We start from the raw sequence: 16930 nt of genomic DNA on the forward strand, positions 1-16930 counted from the left end.
TAAAACATTTTGTGTACCATAGAACCTCAGTTATCCAGCCCATGTAGTGCTAAAGGCATCAATGCAGTATTGCTGATTTCTACCACCTCCACAAGGTGCAAGTAAAACAGCAATCTAATAGCAGAGGTAGCCATTCAGTTCATCGTATCTTCTGGTGCTTTACTATAATAATCCAAGCCAAATCCCTGTTCACATCTTTGTTTCAAATACTTATCCAGTTTTCCCTTCAAAGATGGGTCTGTGCCATGTGGAGTGGCTGAGGCAAAGAATTCCTTTGTGTAAAGAATTTTTTCCTAACTTCACTCCTCTGCAACAATTTTAAATTGGTAGCCCCTTGTCACTGACTCTCCAAGTAGAAAAGTCTTTCCATATTCATACTGTCAAAACCTTTTATAATTTTGGAAACCTCTATTAAATCTTGACTTGGCTTTCTCTGCTCAGATTTAGGGCGGCACAGTGGCGCAGTGGTTAGCACCGCAGCCTCACAGCTCCAGGGACCCGGGTTCGATTCCAGGTACTGCCTGTGTGGAGTTTGCAAGTTCTCCCTGTGTCCGCGTGGGTTTTCTCCGGGTGCTCCGGTTTCCTCCCACAAGCCAAAAGACTTGCAGGTTGATAGGTAAATTGGCCATTATAAATTGTCACTAGTATAGGTAGGTGGTCGGGAAATATAGGGACAGGTGGGGATGTTTGTTGGGAATATGGGATTAGTGTAGGATTAGTATAAAATGGGTGGTTGATGTTCGGCACAGACTCGGTGGGCCGAAGGGCCTGTTTCAGTGCTGTATCTCTAATCTAAAAAAAAAATTGATTGCAGTAAGTAAACAGTTGGCAGTAGTCTCACTGAACTGTTTGGAATATATCAGTTGGACAAATACCCTTTGTAATTAATTTACATGAATTGCTCCACTAGTTCTTTTAAAGCATTTTATAGTTTCTTTTCAAGAACACTGCAAAATGGGATTTTTATTTGTATATTTGATTTTTTTCTTAATCTTATAATAGTAATTTTCAGACTTACTTAATTTTTATGTTATTCTAAGTCATTAAATTAGCTCTGGATGTTTTGGTTATTCACTTATCAGTTAGAGTCTGTAAAACTCAAATAAGCTAAACTTTGCACAGTGGCATTTTGTTCTTCATTGTGTTCTGGAACCTGACAATATTCATGATCCAGTGCTTAATGTTTTGGATGACCTTGATGCCTCAAGCTGCCTTTCTGACTTTTATTTGACTTCTAGAACAAAGAACAGTACAGCACAGGAACAGGCTATTCGGCCCTCCAAGCCTGCGCCGATCTTGATGCCTGCCTAAACTAACACCTTCTGCACTTCCGGGGCCCATATACCTCTATTCCCTTCTTATTCATGTATTTGTCAAGATGTCTCTGAAACGTTGCTATCGTATCTGCTTCCACCACCTCCCCTGGCAGCAAGTTCCAGGCACTCACCACCCTCTGTGTAAAAAACTTGCCTCGCACATCCCCTCTAAACTTTGCGCCTCGCACCTTAAACCTATGTCCCCTAGTAACTGACTCTTCCACCCTGGGAAAAAGCTTCTGACTATCCACTCTGTCCATGCCACTTATAACTTTGTAAACCTCTATCATGTCGCCCCTCCACCTCCGTCGTTCTAGTGAAAACAATCCGAGTTTTTCCAACCTCTCATAGCTAATGCCCTCCAGACCAGGCAACATCCTGGTAAACCTCTTCTGTACCCTCTCCAAAGCCTCCACGTCCTTCTGGTAGTGTGGCGACCAGAATTGCACGCAATATTCTAAGTGTGGCCTAACTAAGGTTCTGTACAGCTGCAACATGACTTGCCAATTTTTATACTCTATGTCCCGACCGATGAAGGCAAGCATGCCGTATACCTTCTTGACTACCTTATCCACCTGCGTTGCCACTTTCAGTGACCTGTGGACCTGTACGCCCAGATCTCTCTGCCTGTCAATACTCCTAAGGGTTTTGCCATTTACTGTATACCTCCCACCTGCATTAGACCTTCCAAAATGCATTACGTCACATTTGTCCGGATTAAACTCCATCTGCCATTTCTCCGCCCAAGTCTCCAACCGATCTATATCCTGCCGTATCCTCTGACAATCCTCATCATTATCCGCCTGTGCCATTGTTTTCTCAGGTACCGCTTACTTTCAACGACATAGCTAGTAAAACTGGGGCATTTGTAACTATGATAAGTCTGATAACAGATTCTGTTGTAACTTTCAGTAAAAGTGTTCATTACTCGATACCCCCATCCTTGCTGTGATGTATGAAGTTCACTATAGGATTCTGTTTTTCATTAGGATAGAGTTGGACCAGTTACAGATGAAGGTGCTTCAAGAACGTGAGAAGTACCAGCAGTCAGCGCAATCAAGTGGTGCAGTTTCAGCAGTGCCTGTGTTTAGTGTGAATGATAAATTTACTCTGAATCGTGATGATGCAAGCTACAGTCTCACAGTGGAAGTGCAGACAGCTATTGACAATGTGCTACTCCAGGTAAACGTAGTTGTGAAAATCTTAAGGACAGTCGTGTGTTGCAGAGAAAAATCTGATGGACGTTTTTGCTTCTGTATTCATTTAAGTGTAAAGCTAAAATTCATCTTGATTTTTGGGCACTGATCTTATAGTCCTGCCCTATTTACATGTCTCTGTGCACAGAGTGATGTTCCCATAGATCTTCTGGATGTGGACAAAAATTCAGCAGTGGTCAGCTTCAGTGGGTGTGATGCAGAGGTAAGAATTAAATATGATTATTGAAAACTTACTCTTTTTAAGAAAAAAATTCAAGCAGATAGTAAATTAGAGCACTCGAAGCATTTGTTTTCTTATTTGCTCTGAATGCGGTTGTTTTAAACCTGGACTATATGCCATGTATTTCACTCAGTATTTTCTGTCAGTGGTTGTGGTGGTTGTTGCTAAAATCTGAGACTTCTAAAAGGAACCATTTTGATGACAAATCCAATTCCTGATCCAAAAATGACTTTGGCTCAGTACACATGTGGCTGGTAGTGAAATCATCATTTGCTGACTGATCGGATTCAGCATCCAGAAAAGATACTGACTACTGCTGATTCTACATGGGGTACTGATGATGTCTACTGAGTGACAATTTGTGTGCTTGACTCTCATATCCAAACTGCTTCATCTCTGCAAGGATGTGTTGAATTGATCCAAAGTCCCATTTCTCTGATCATAGGGGCGCCACAGTGGCAGTGGTTAGCACCGCAGCCTCACAGCTCCAGGGACCCAGGTTCGATTCTGGGTACTGCCTGTGTCGAGTTTGCAAGTTCTCCCTGTGTCTGCGTGGGTTTTTCCCGGGTGCTCCGGTTTCCTCCCACAGCCAAAAGACTTGCAGGTGATAGGTAAATTGGCTGTTGTAAATTGCTCCTAGTGTAGGTAGGTGATAGGGAATATGGGATTACTGTAGGGTTAGTATAAATGGGTAGTTGTTGGTCGGCACAGACTCGGTGGGCCGAAGGGCCTGTTTCAGTGCTGTATCTCTAAATAAAAAAAAATATTTGGTGACATCTTAATTGTTGACATATATGGAGTACTTTACATTTATATCTTTCCTTCTTCCTTCCCTAGTAATTTTTACTTTTAATCAACTGCTGTTATTATGGAAGTTAAAGTAATTATATTTGAAAATATAATTTTGGGGGGCACAGTGGCGCAGTGGTTAGCACCGCAGCCTCACAGCTCCAGCGACCCGGGTTCAATTCTGGGTACTGCCTGTGCGGAGTTTGCAAGTTCTCCCTGTGACCGCGTGGGTTTTCGCCGGGTGCTCTGGTTTCCTCCCACGACCAAAGACTTGCAGGTTGATAGGTAAATTGGCCATTATAAAATTGCCCCTAGTATAGGGAGGTGGTAGGGGAATATAGGGAAGGTGGGGATGTGGTAGGAATATGGGATGAGTGTAGGATTAGTATAAATGGGTGGTTGATGGTCGGCACAGACTCGGTGGGCCGAAGGGCCTGTTTCAGTACTGTATCTCTAAATAAATAATATCTGGGGAGATATAGGAAGTATAACAAGTAAGGCAGATGAACTTAGAGCTTGGATTAGTACTTGGAACTATGATGTTGCTATGATGTTGTTGCTATTACAAAGACTTGGTTGAGGGAAGGATAGGATTGGCAGCTAAACGTTCCAGGATTTAGATGCTTCAGGCGGGATAGAGGGGGATGTAAAAGCGGTGGGGGAGTTGCATTACTGGTTAAGGAGAATATCACAGCTGGACTGCGAGAGGACACCTCGGAGGGCTCATGCAGCGAGGCAATATGGGTAGAGCTCAGGAATAAGAAGGGTGCAGTCACAATGTTAGGGGTTTACTACAGGCCTCCCAACAGCCAGCGGGAGGTAGAGGAGCAGATATGTAGACAGATTTTGGAAAGATGTAAAAGCAACAGGGTTGTTGTGGTGGGTGATTTTAACTTCTCCTATATTGACTGGGACTCACTTAGTGCTAGGGGCTTGGATGGTGCAGAATTTGTAAGGAGCATCCAGGAGGGCTTCTTGAAACAATAGGTAGATAGTCCAACTAGGGAAGGGGCCGTACTGGACCTGGTATTGGGGAGTGAGCCCGGCCAGGTGGTCGTAGTTTCAGTAGGGGAGCATTTCGGGAACAGTGACCATAATTCTGTACGTTTTAAGGTACTTGTGGATAAGGATAAGAGTAGTCCTCGGGTGAAGGTGCTAAATTGGGGGAAGGCTAATTATAACAATATCAGGCAGGAACTGAAGAATTTAGATTGGGGGCGGCTGTTTGAGGGTAAATCAACATCTGACATGTGGGAGTCTTTCAAATGTCAGTTGATTAGAATCCAGGACCGGCATGTTCCTGTGAGGATGGAGGATAAGTTTGGCAAATTTCGGGAACCTTGGATAACGAGGGATATTATGAGCCTAGTCAAAAAGAAAAAGGAAGCATTCGTAAGGGCTAGAAGGCTGGGAACAGATGAAGCCCTTGAAGAATATAAAGAAAGTAGGAAGGAACTTAAGCAAGGAGTCAGGAGGGCTAAAAGGGGTCATGAAAAGTCATTGGCAAACAGGATAAAGGAGAATCCCAAGGCTTTTTATACGTATATAAAGAGCAAGAGGGTAGCCAGGGAAAGGGTTGGCCCACTCAAGGACAGAGGAGGGAATCTATGCATGGAGCCAGAGGAAATGGACGAGGTACTAAATGAGTACTTTGCATCAGTATTCACCAAAGAGAAGGACTTGGTGGATGATGAGTCTAAGGAAGGGTGTGTAGATAGTCTGGGTCATGTCGATATCAAAAAGGAGGAGGTGTTGGGCGTCTTGAAAAACATTAAGGTAGATAAGTCCCCAGGGCCTGATGGGATCTACCCCAGTATACTGAGGGAGGCAAGGGAGGAAATTGCTGGGGCCTTGACAGAAATCTTTGTATCCTCATTGGCTACAGGTGAGGTCCCAGAGGAATGGAGAATAGCCAGTGTTGTTCCTTTGTTTAAGAAGGGCAGCAAATCCAGGAAATTATAGGCCGGTGAGCCATACGTCAGTGGTAGGGAAATTATTGCAGAGGATTACAAAGAACAAAGATAATGACAGCACAGGAACAGGCCCTTCGGCCCTCCAAGCCTGCGCCGATCCAGATCCTCTCTCTAAACATGTCGCCTATTTTCTAAAGAACAAAGGACAGGATTTACTCCCATTTGAAAACAAATTAACTTATTAGCGAGAGGCAGCATGGTTTTGTGAAGGGGAGGTCGTGTCTCACTAACTTGATTGAGTTTTTTGAGGAAGTGACGAAGATGATTGATGAAGGAAGTGCAGTGGATGTTGTCTACGTGGACTTCAGTAAAGCCTTTGACAAGGTCCCTCATGGCAGACTGGTACAAAAGGTGAAATCACACGGGATCAGAGGTGAGCTGGCAAGATGGATGCAGAACTGGTTCGGTCATAGAAGACAGAGGGTAGCAGTGGAAGGGTGCTTTTCTGAATGGAGGGCTGTGACTAGTGGTGTTCCGCAGGGATCAGTGCTGGGACCTTTGCTGTTTGTAGTAAATATCACTGACTTGGAGGAAAATGTAGCTGGTCTGATTAGTAAGTTTGCGGACGACACAAAGGTTGGTGGAGTTGCGGATCGTGATGAGGATTGTCAGAGGATACAGCAGGGTATAGATCGGTAGGAGACTTGGGCGGAGAAATGGCAGATGGAGTTTAATCCGGACAAATGTGAGGTCATGCATTTTGGAAGGTCTAATGCAGGTGGGAAGTATACAGTAATTGGCAGAACCCTTTGGAGTATTGACAGTCAGAGAGATCTGGGCGTACAGGTACACAGATCACTGAAAGTGGCAATGCAGGTGGATAAGGTAGTCAAGAAGGCATATGGCATGCTTGCCTTCATCGGTCGGGGCATAGAGTATAAAAATTGGCAAGTCATGCTGCAACTGTACAGAACCTTAGTTAGGCCACACTTGGAATATTGCCTACAGTTCTGGACGCCACACTACAAGAAGGATGTGGAGGCTTTGGAGAGGGTACAGAAGAGGTTTACCAGGATGTTGCCTGGTCTGGAGGGTATTAGCTATGAGGAGAGGTTGGATATAGTCAGATTGTTTTCACTGGAATGAAGGAGGTGGAGGGGTGACCTGCTAGAGGTTTACAAAGTTATGAGTGGCATGGACAGAGTGGATAGTCAGAAGCTTTTTCCCAGGGTGGAAGAGTCAGTTACTAGGGGACATAGGTTTAAGGTGCGAGGGGCAAAGTTTAGAGGGGATGTGCGAGGCAAGTTCTTTACACAGAGGGTGGTGAGTGCCTGGAACTTGCTGTCGGGGGAGGTGGTAGAAGCAGGTACGATAGAGACATTTAAGAGGCATCTTGACAAATACATGATGGGAATAGAGGGATACGGACCCCGGAAGTGCAGAAGGTTTTAGTTTAGACAGGCATCATGATCGGCGCGGGCTTGGAGGGCCGAATGGCCTGTTCCTGTGCTGTACTGTTCTTTGCTCTTTGTTCTTTCTTTGACATGGTGGTCTAGTGGTAATGTCACTGGGCTATTAATTGAGAGGCCCAGGCTATCTGGAATTGAAAGCTAGTCACAGTAATGGTGCCATGAAACTATCATCAATTGTTGTAAAAACCTATTTGGTTCACTAATGAGCTTTAGGAAGGGAAATCTGCTGTCCTTACCTGGTTTGCCTACATGTGACTCTAGATCCACTGCAATGTGGTTGACCCTTAACAGCCCTCTGAAATGGCTTAGCAAGCCACTCAGCTGACAAGGGCAATTAGGGATGGGCAACAAAACGCAAGCCTTGCCAGCATACCTACATTCCATGAAAGAATTTAAAAAAAAGAAAATTTTAAAATTATTGCTTTATTATGGTTCCGGGATATGAAGTGGGGCATATAACAGGAACAGTTGGGAAATAGCAGACACAATGCAGTCAAGTTCAGCATAAGAGTAGAAAAAGATACTGAAGATAAGGGTACTGGACTGGAAAAAAGGAACGTACAACAAGGTAAAGGATAGTGTTCACCGGGCAGAAAAGCTAGTAAACATTTGTTACATCAGCTGTGCAAAATCTTTGAGATGGATAGAGTAGAAAATAAATAGCTTCCATAGGGTAAAAAAAAAGTTCCATGATGAAGTAGGGAAATTAAAACTAAACTGAAACCGAATAGGAGGCATATGATAAAATTAGGCTTAACAATACTGACAAAAGTCATGAGGGATATAGAAAGTTTAGTGGGAAGGTAAAAAGGGAGATTAGAAAGGCTGAAAGAGAATATGAGGAAAGACCAGTAGTCAATAGAGAAGGACATAGGTCTTTTAAAAGCATGTAATAGAACAACCAACGAGAGGACAGGACTGCTCAAGGTTTAAGGAGGAAGACTAATTATGTAGGATGAAGGTACTGCGGCAATATTGGCACCCAATGTATGAAAGATCAAAGTAAATTACCTCATTTAAATAATCCAGGCAACATTTTTGGATGTCCAGGACATGAGCCAGACTTGGGTCCCTATATGTGCCCTACTTTGACCAGATAGCAGGTCGGCACACCTGTTTTTGCTCTGTGTACTTGCCTCACACTGTTTTGTTTGGCTGGGGATGAGTAAACACCTGGTCTGGGAGTCCCATCCCTCTGCCACGCTGCAATTTGTGATGCTGTCCTAACTGCTGGTAAAGAGTTGAACCCAGCATATCCTAGCCTAATTTGTGACACACTGCCACTATTTTGCAGAGGGACGTAGATTTTCAGCTCTGTTAAATAAATATTTTGCAATGGTTTTCACAAATGATGCAGGAAGTGTGAATGTAGGTTTACTACAGCGGGGTATGGAACAATTGACAGAACTGATTATGGAAAATAAATTGATTCTGATGAAATTCAGAACTGAGGGTAAATAAGTATTTGTGCTCTGATGGCATATTTCCTAGGCTGTTGAAAGAAGTAGGAGAGGAAACCAATGCTCTGGCCACAATTTCTCAATCATCCTTAAATATGTAAATTATGCTGTCGGGCTGGCGAAGAGTGACCTCTGTCCAAGAAAGAAGCAAAGCATAAACCATGTAACTATAGACAGTCTAATGACAGTTGGAGGAGAACTCTTTAAATCAATTATTTGAGATAAAATTTAAATATTTGCTGACTACACAAAAGTAAGGGGTTTGGCAAACAGGCTTCAGAAAAACTAGTAAATGGGGTGGATGACAGTTGACAGATGTAATTTAATGTGGGTCAGTGTGGGGTAATTTATTTTTGGAGGTAAGACACAGTATGGATAAGTACAAATGTCAGGTAAAGACATAAAAAGGTTAAGTTATATTTTAAATTATATAAAAATGGATATGTAAAATACAAGAGTAAAGTAGTAATGATAAATTTATACAAAACATTGGTTAGACCACAGTTAGAGTGCATTGGCTCATAATTTCCTTGGAGCTGCTCCTGCCCTCCATAACTTCGCTGAAAGCGTACTTCCACTGCACTTCCAGCAAAGTTACAGCAGGGGCAGTTCTGAGGAATTTCCAAGTCTGTGTGATTTTAGACTCAGCATTATAGAAGGATGTAAAAGCTACCGAGATCTTTATAGCATATATTCACCAGGATGATGCCAGGGATGGGAAAATACAGGACGTATTGAAACACCGGTACTATTTCCACCAGAGCAGAGAAGATTTTAAAAGGTTTTTAAAATAATAAAGGGTCCATATAGAGTCTTTAGACAAAGACTATTTCTTCTGGTTCGAGAGTCAGTAACAAGGGTCATTACTTATCAGTAAGTGAGAGAGAAGTTAATAGACAATTTTTTTACACAGACGGTTGCAGGAGCATGGGATGCTATGTCATAGGAGGGCATTGAGGCAGAAACCATGGTATCTTTTCAGAGAAATTTGAAAAACTATTTGAAGCAGAGGTAACTTGCTGGGCTGTGGAGAGAGTTTGGGTCAGTGGGAATAGCTTTAGATTATTGTAACAGAGTTGGCACAGATACAATGGGCCAAGAAGCCGCCTTCATTGTTGTAAACTTCTATGGTTGTGAATAAAGAAGAAACATTGACCAGAGCCTTTTCCTTAATATGAGGTTATGAAAGATGGTTAAAGTTGATCAGTGAAGAAATAAAAAATGCTTAAGTTTGATGACTTCACAGAAATATTGCCACTGTACTTGAATCGCTTTATAATGTATGAGTTTACTATGGATTTGGAAATATGGATATTGAAAACTTGACATTAAGTATTGTGCTGTTTGTTTCTAAATGAAGTCAGTTGCCATTCTGCTCCCAGATCTCAAGCCAGTGGCCCTTTTAGTCAGCAGCCAGAAGGCAAGAAGTATTTCCCAGGCAGAACATCCATTTTAACTGCAAAGAGGGGTCACAGCCTCCACTTGCATGCCACACAGAGTTGCAGGGTGTGTGGAATTCCTGGGGCTTTCCACTCCATGGCACTGAGTCTTTATGCATCAGCACTCTGTTATTGTTGCATCCCTGTTTTCCATGACTTCTTTACCATGTGTGTTGAACAGTCCTGTAAACTGAATTACAGTCCGGTTGTTTAAACGTATAGCCAGGTATTTGCATGATATGTTTGTACAACTTTCACAAGTTGTTCTTTGTTTTTTCACAGCAGAATGGTAATTTTCTTCTGGCTACTTATCGATGCCAAGCAAATACCACGAGGTTGGAACTAAAGGTACTATGAATTAGTAAAAGATAGCTTTCTCCGACTGGTGAAAAAGGTTCCGTAATTAAAACTCATGACAGTGCTGTTTTTGATAAAGTTTTATGAAAATCGACCAAATTGGGAAAATTTCCAAAATAAAAGCAGAATATGTTGGAAATACTTGGCAGGCATCTGTGGAGAGAGAAACAGTGTTAATGTTTCCTCAGAACCAGTAGAAGGTCATCAACCTGAAATGTTAATTCTGTTTCTCTCTCCACAAATGCTGTCAAACTTGCTGAATTTTTCCAATATTTTCTGTTTTTATTTCAGATTTCCTGCATCCACAATATTTTGCTTCAGGAAACACTCCACTTCGCTCCCTTTCATTTTGAATTTTTCATTCATCTTTTGGAATATCTTGCACCTTTTCATAAGCCTGACTGAGATGACCTTTGTATATCATACAGCATTTTCCACTTCATTGAATTATTTTCTATATCAATTTCGAAGTTACTAAATCATTCATAGCTTCTGTTTGCACTGATATTTGTTACCTGCAACTATTTCTTTTACCTGTTCTTCTGTTGAATCCTCCAGGAGAGTGGTAGCACAGAGTGACCATAAAAAGAGTCCATCTTAAATAGGGTGCAAAAGTTGGGAATTTGATGAGAGTGGGAATTCAGTGCAGAGGGGAAGGAGATGCAGCTTTATTCCTCCAATACTTGTGGTGGCTCATGTAAGCTTTAGGTAATAAGTATTTTAAAATGTTTGTCCAGTGTTTTAGTGCTTAGTGCAAGTTTTTTGATTTATCTGTTCATTGGATGTGAGTGTCACTGGCAAGGCTAGTTTTATTGCCCATTCGTAATTGCCCTTGAGAAGGTGGTGGTGAGCTTTGCAGAAAAAAAAACTTAGAAGCTAAAAAGTAGATATAAATAATCCAGACTAAGATATGGCAGAGCAAGTTGTGTGTCTGGACTGCAATATGTGGAAGTTTGTGGACAGTAAAATTGTCCCAGGTGGACTCATCTGCACTCAGTGTGTCTTGAGTCTCTCTGACTCAGAGTCATTGAGTTGGAGTGGGAGTTGGAGACACTGTCACATAAGGGAGGGAGAAAAGTATTTGGACAGTTGGCTCCATACTTCAGTCACACTTCGTAGAGAGCAACAGGTTCAGAACAGGTGTTGGTGTCACCGATAGCATCAGATGGAGAACGTGGACCCGCAGAAACTGATGCAATACAGCAGAAAAGGAAGAAAAAGGATGCATTTGTAAGGGCTGGTAGGCTGGGAACAGACGAAACCCTTGAGGAATATAAAGACAGTAGGAAGGAACTTAAGCAAGGAGTCAGGAGGGCTAAAAGGTGTCATGAAAAGTCATTTGCAAACAGGGTTAAGGAGAATCCCAAGGCTTTTTATACATATATAAAGAGCAAGAGGGTAACCAGGGAAAGAGTTGGCCCACTCAAGGACAGAGGAGGGAATCTATGCATGGAGCCAGAGGAAATGGACGAGGTACTAAATGAGTACTTTGCATCAGTATTCAACAAAGGGAAGGACTTGGTGGATGATGAGTCTAAGGAAGGGTGTGTAGATAGTCTGGGTCATGTTGTTATCAAAAAAGAGGAGGTGTTGGGCGTCTTGAAAAGCATTAAGATAGATAGGTCCCCAGGGCCTGATGGGATCTACCCCAGAATACTGAGGGAGGCAAGAGAAGAAATTGCTGGGGCCTTGACAGAAATCTTTGTATCCTCATTGGCTGTAGGTGAGGTCCCAGAGGACTGGAGAATAGCCAGTGTTGTTCCTTTGTTTAAGCAGGGTAGCAAGGATAATCCAGGAAATTATAGGCCGGTGAGCCTTACGTCAGTGGTAGGGAAATTATTAGCGAGGATTCTTCGGGACAGGATTTACTCCCATTTGGAAACAAATTAACTTATGAGCGAGAGGCAGCATGGTTTTGTGAGGGGGAGGTCATGTCTCACTAACTTGATTGAGTTTTTTGAGGAAGTGACGAAGATGATTGATGAAGGAAGGGCAGTGGATGTTGTCTATATGGACTTCAGTAAAACCTTTGACAAGGTCCATCATGGCAGACTGGTACAAAAGGTGAAGTCACAGGATCAGAGGTGAGCTGGCAAGATGGATACTGAACTGGCTCGGTCATAGAAGACAGAGGGTGGCAGTGGAAGGGTGCTTTTCTGAATGGAGGGCTGTGACTAGTGGTGTTCCGCAGGGATCAGTGCTGGGACCTTTGCTGTTTGTAGTATATATAAATGATTTGGAGGAAAATGTAGCTGGTCTGATTAGTAAATTTGCGGACGACACAAAAGTTGGTGGAGTTGCGGATAGCGATGAGGATTGTCAGAGGATACAGCAGGATATAGATCGGTTGGAGACTTGGGCGGAGAAATGGCAGATGGAGTTTAATCTGGACAAATGTGAGGTCATGCATTTTGGAAGATCTAATGCAGGTGGGAAGTGTGCAGTAAATGGCAGAACCCTTTGGAGTATTGACAGGCAAAGAGATCTGGGCGTACAGGTCCACAGGTCACAGAAAGTGGCAACGTAGATGGATAAGGTAGTCAAGAAGGCATACGGCATGCTTGCCTTCATCGGTCGGGGCATGGAGTATAAAAATTGGCAAGTCATGTTGCAGCTGTACAGAACTTTATTTAGGCCACACTTAGAATATTGCGTACAATTCTGATCACCACACTACCAGAAGGACGTGGAGGCTTTGGAGAGGGTACAGAGGAGGTTTACCAGGATGTTGCCTGGTCTGGAGGGTATTAGCTATGAGGAGAGGTTGGATAAACTTGGATTGTTTTCACTGGAACGACAGAGGTGGAGGGGAGACATGATAGAGATTTATAAAGTTATGCGTGGCATGGACAGAGTGGATAGTCAGAAGCTTTTTCCCAGGGTGGAAGAGTCAGTTACTAGGGGACATAGGTTTAAGGTGCGAGGGGCAAAGTTTAGAGGGGATGTGCGAGGCAAGTTCTTTACACCAAGGGTGGTGAGTGCCTGGAACTTGCTGCCAGGGGAGGTGGTGGAAGCAGGTACGATAGCGACGTTTAAGAGGCAACTTGACAAATACATGAATAGGATGGGAATAGAGGGATACGGACCCCGGCAGTGCAGAAGGTTTTAGTTTAGACAGGCATCAAGATCGGCGCAGGCTTGGAGGGCCGAATGGCCTGTTCCTGTGCTGTACTCTTCTTTGTTCTTTGTACAGGGCACTTGCCGCCTTTGAACATAAGGATTCGAACCATGGCACTTTGTAGCAGGAGTTTGTCGAAAGAGCTGGAGGAGGAGGAGGGAAAGTGCAATGTGTGGTAGTTGTAGTGAATTCAATAATTTGAGGGTCAGATAGCATTCTTTGTAAGCAGGAACGAGATTCCCCCCAATATGTTGCCTACTGGGCGCCAGGATGACTGACATCTTGAACTGGCTTGAATGGATATTGGAGAGGGAAGGGGAGGATCCATGTTGGGACCAACATCTTAGGGAAGAGTAAGCAAGAGGTTCTGTTTGAAGAGTACCTGGAACTAGGCGCTAAATTTAAGAGGACCTCAAGGGTTATAATCTATGGATTATTACCTGATCCATGTGCAAATTGGCATAGGGATAAGCTGATTAGGGAGGTGAAGATGTAACTGAAGGAGTGGTGTGGGAAAGAGGGATTCCTTTTCATGGGACACTGGCACAAGTATTGGGACAGGAAGGAGCTGTTCCATTAGGACAGGCTGTACCTGAAACAGGCAGGAACCAGGTCCAACCAGACAGGATAAACATGATGGTCGCAAGGACTTTAAACTCCTTCACGTGCTGGAAGTGTGTCCAGCTGCAGCTCTTGTTAGACCGCATGACGGCTGTGGAGCTGCGGATGGACTCACTTTGGAGCATCCGCGATGCTGAGGAGGTCGTGGAGAGCACGTTTAGCGAATTGGTCACACCGCAGATTAGGATTGCTGAGGGAGAAAGGAAATGGGTGACCAAAAGGCAGAGAAAGAGCAGGAAGGCAGCGCAGGTGTCCCCTGCGGTCATCTACCTCCAAAACAGGTATACCGTTTTGGATACTGGTGGGGGAGATGGCTCACCAGGGGAAGGCAGCAGTAGCCAGGTTCATGGCACCGTGGCTGGCTCTGCTGTTCAGAAGGGCGGGGAAAAGAGTGGAAGGGCTATAGTCATAGGGGATTCGATTGTAAGGGGAGTAGATAGGCGGTTCTGTGGTCGAAAACGAGACTCCCGAATGGTATGTTGCCTCCCAGGTGCACGGGTCAGGGATGTCTCAGATCGGCTGCAGAACATTCTGAAGGGGGAGGGTGAACAGCCAGTTGTCGTTGTGCACATAGGTACCAATGATGTAGGTAAAAAATGGGATGAGGTCCTACAAGCAGAATTTAGGGAGTTAGGAGCCAAGTTAAAAAGTAGGACCTCAGAGGTAGTAATCTCAGGATTGCCACCAGTGCCACGTGCTAGTCAGAGTAGAAATGAAAAAATAGTCAGGATGAATGCGTGGCTTGAGAGATGGTGCAGGAGGGAGGGGTTCAGATTTTTGGGACATTGGGACCGGTTCTGGGGGAGGTGGGACTATTACAAATTGGACGGTCTACACCTGGGCCGAACTGGAACCAATGTCCTTGGGGGTGCTTTTGCTAACGCTGTTGGGGAGGGTTTAAACTAATGTGGCAGGGGGATGGGAACCAAATGAGGAGGTCAGTGGACAGTAAGGAGGTAGTAACTAAAGCCTGTAAGGAAATAGATAATGAAGTCAGCGTGACTAAGGGGAAGAGTAGGCAGGGAGCAGATGATGAAAGCAAAGGGACTGGTGGTCTGAGGTGCATTTGTTTTAATGCAAGAAGTGTAGTAGGTAAGGCAGATGAACTTAGGGCTTGGATTAGTACCTGGGAGTATGATGTTATTGCTATTACTGAGACTAGGTTGAAGGAAGGGTACGATTGGCAACTAAATATCCCAGGATATCGATGCTTCAGGCAGGATAGAGAGGGAGGTAAAAGGGGTGGAAGAGTTGCATTACTGGTCAAAGAGGATATCACAGCTGTGCTGAAGGAGGGCACTATGGAGGACTCGAGCAGTGAGGCAATATGGGCAGAACTCAGAAATAGGAAGGGTGCGGTAACAATGTTGGGGCTGTACTACAGGCCTCCCAACAGCGAGCGTGAGATAGAGGTACAAATATGTAAACAGATTATGGAAAGATGTAGGAGCAACAGGGTGGTGGTGATAGGAGATTTTAATTTTCCCAACATTGACTGGGATTCACTTAGTGTTAGAGGTCTAGATGGAGCAGAATTTGGAAGGAGCATCCAGGAGGGTTTTCTAGAGCAGTATGTAAATAGTCCAACTCGGGAAGGGGCCATACTGGACCTGGTGTTGGGGAATGAGCCAGGCCAGGTGGTTGAAGTTTCAGTAGGGGATTACTTTGGGAATAGTGATCACAATTCCGTAAGTTTTAGAATACTCATGGATAAAGACGAGCGTGGTCCTAAAGGAAGAGTGCTAAATTGGGGGAAGGCCAACTATGCCAAAATTCGGCAGGAGCTGGGGAATGTAGATTGGGAGCAGCTGTTTGAAGATAAATCCACATTTGATATGTGGGAGGCTTTTAAAGAGAGGTTGATTAGCGTGCAGGAGAGACATGTTCCTGTGAAAATGAGGGATAGAAATGGCAAGATTAGGGAACCATGGATGACAGGTGAAATTGTGAGACTAGCTAAGAGGAAAAAGGAAGCATCCATAAGGTCGAGGCGGCTGAAGAAAGACGAAGCTTTGGAAGAATATCGGGAATGTAGGACCAATCTGAAATGAGGAATTAAGAGGGCTAAAAGGGGTCATGAAATATCTTTAGCAAACAGGGTTAAGGAAAATCCCAAAGCCTTTTATTCATATATAAGGAGCAAGAGGGTAACTAGAGAAAGGATCGGCCCACTCAAGGACAAAGGAGGAAAATTATGCGTGGAGTCAGAGAAAATGGGTGAGATTCTAAACGAGTACTTTGCATCGGTATATTCACCGAGGAGAGGGACATGACGGATGTTGAGGTTAGGGACAGATGTTTGATTACTCTAGGTCAAGTCGGCATAAGGAGGGAGGAAGTGTTGGGTATTCTAAAAGGCATTAAGGTGGACAAGTCCCCAGGTCCAGATGGGATCTATCCCAGGTTACTGAGGGAAGCGAGAGAGGAAATAGCTGGGGCCTTAACAGATATCTTTGCAGCATCCTTAAACACGGGTGAGGTCCCGGAGGACTGGAGAATTGCTAATGTTGACCCTTGTTTAAGAAGGGTAGCAGGGATAATCCAGGTAATTATAGACCGGTGAGCCTGACGTCAGTGGTCGGGAAGCTGCTGGAGAAGATACTGAGGGATAGGATCTATTCCCATTTGGAAGAAAATGGGCTTATCAGTGATAGGCAACATGGTTTTGTGCAGGGAAGGTCATGTCTTACCAACTTAATAGAATTCTTTGAGGAAGTGACAAAATTGATTGATGCCGGAAGGGCTGTAGATGTCATATACATGGATTTCAGTAAGGCGTTTGATAAGGTTCCCCATGGTAGGTTGATGGAGAAAGTGAAGTCGCATGGGGTCCAGGGTGTACTAGCTAGATGGATAAAGAACTGGCTGGGCAACAGGAGACAGAGAGTAGCAGTGGAAGGGAGTTTCTCAAAATGGAGACGTGTGACCAGTGGTGTTCCACAGGGATCCGTGCTGGGACCACTGTTGTTTGTGATATACATAAATGATTTGGAGGAAAGTATAGATGG

The 16930-nt window shown here is 44.0% G+C and overlaps 1 protein-coding gene across 3 annotated transcripts in view; it reads left to right on the top strand.

Moving 5' to 3' along the window:
• Positions 1–16930, top strand: part of bbs7 (Bardet-Biedl syndrome 7) — a 119908-nt gene that overhangs the window by 64339 nt on the left and 38639 nt on the right. For 2 of the 3 annotated variants that reach the window (XM_068042284.1, XM_068042298.1), the window contains exons 11-13: positions 2306–2498; positions 2661–2735; positions 10109–10174. In XM_068042284.1, coding sequence (XP_067898385.1) covers positions 2306–2498; positions 2661–2735; positions 10109–10174 — 334 coding nt within the window. The remainder of the gene's footprint in view (positions 1–2305; positions 2499–2660; positions 2736–10108; positions 10175–16930) is intronic. The other variant, XM_068042290.1, reaches the window with a different exon arrangement.

This window comes from Heterodontus francisci, chromosome 1 (genome assembly GCF_036365525.1).
Source record: "Heterodontus francisci isolate sHetFra1 chromosome 1, sHetFra1.hap1, whole genome shotgun sequence".
Taxonomy (NCBI): domain Eukaryota; kingdom Metazoa; phylum Chordata; class Chondrichthyes; order Heterodontiformes; family Heterodontidae; genus Heterodontus; species Heterodontus francisci.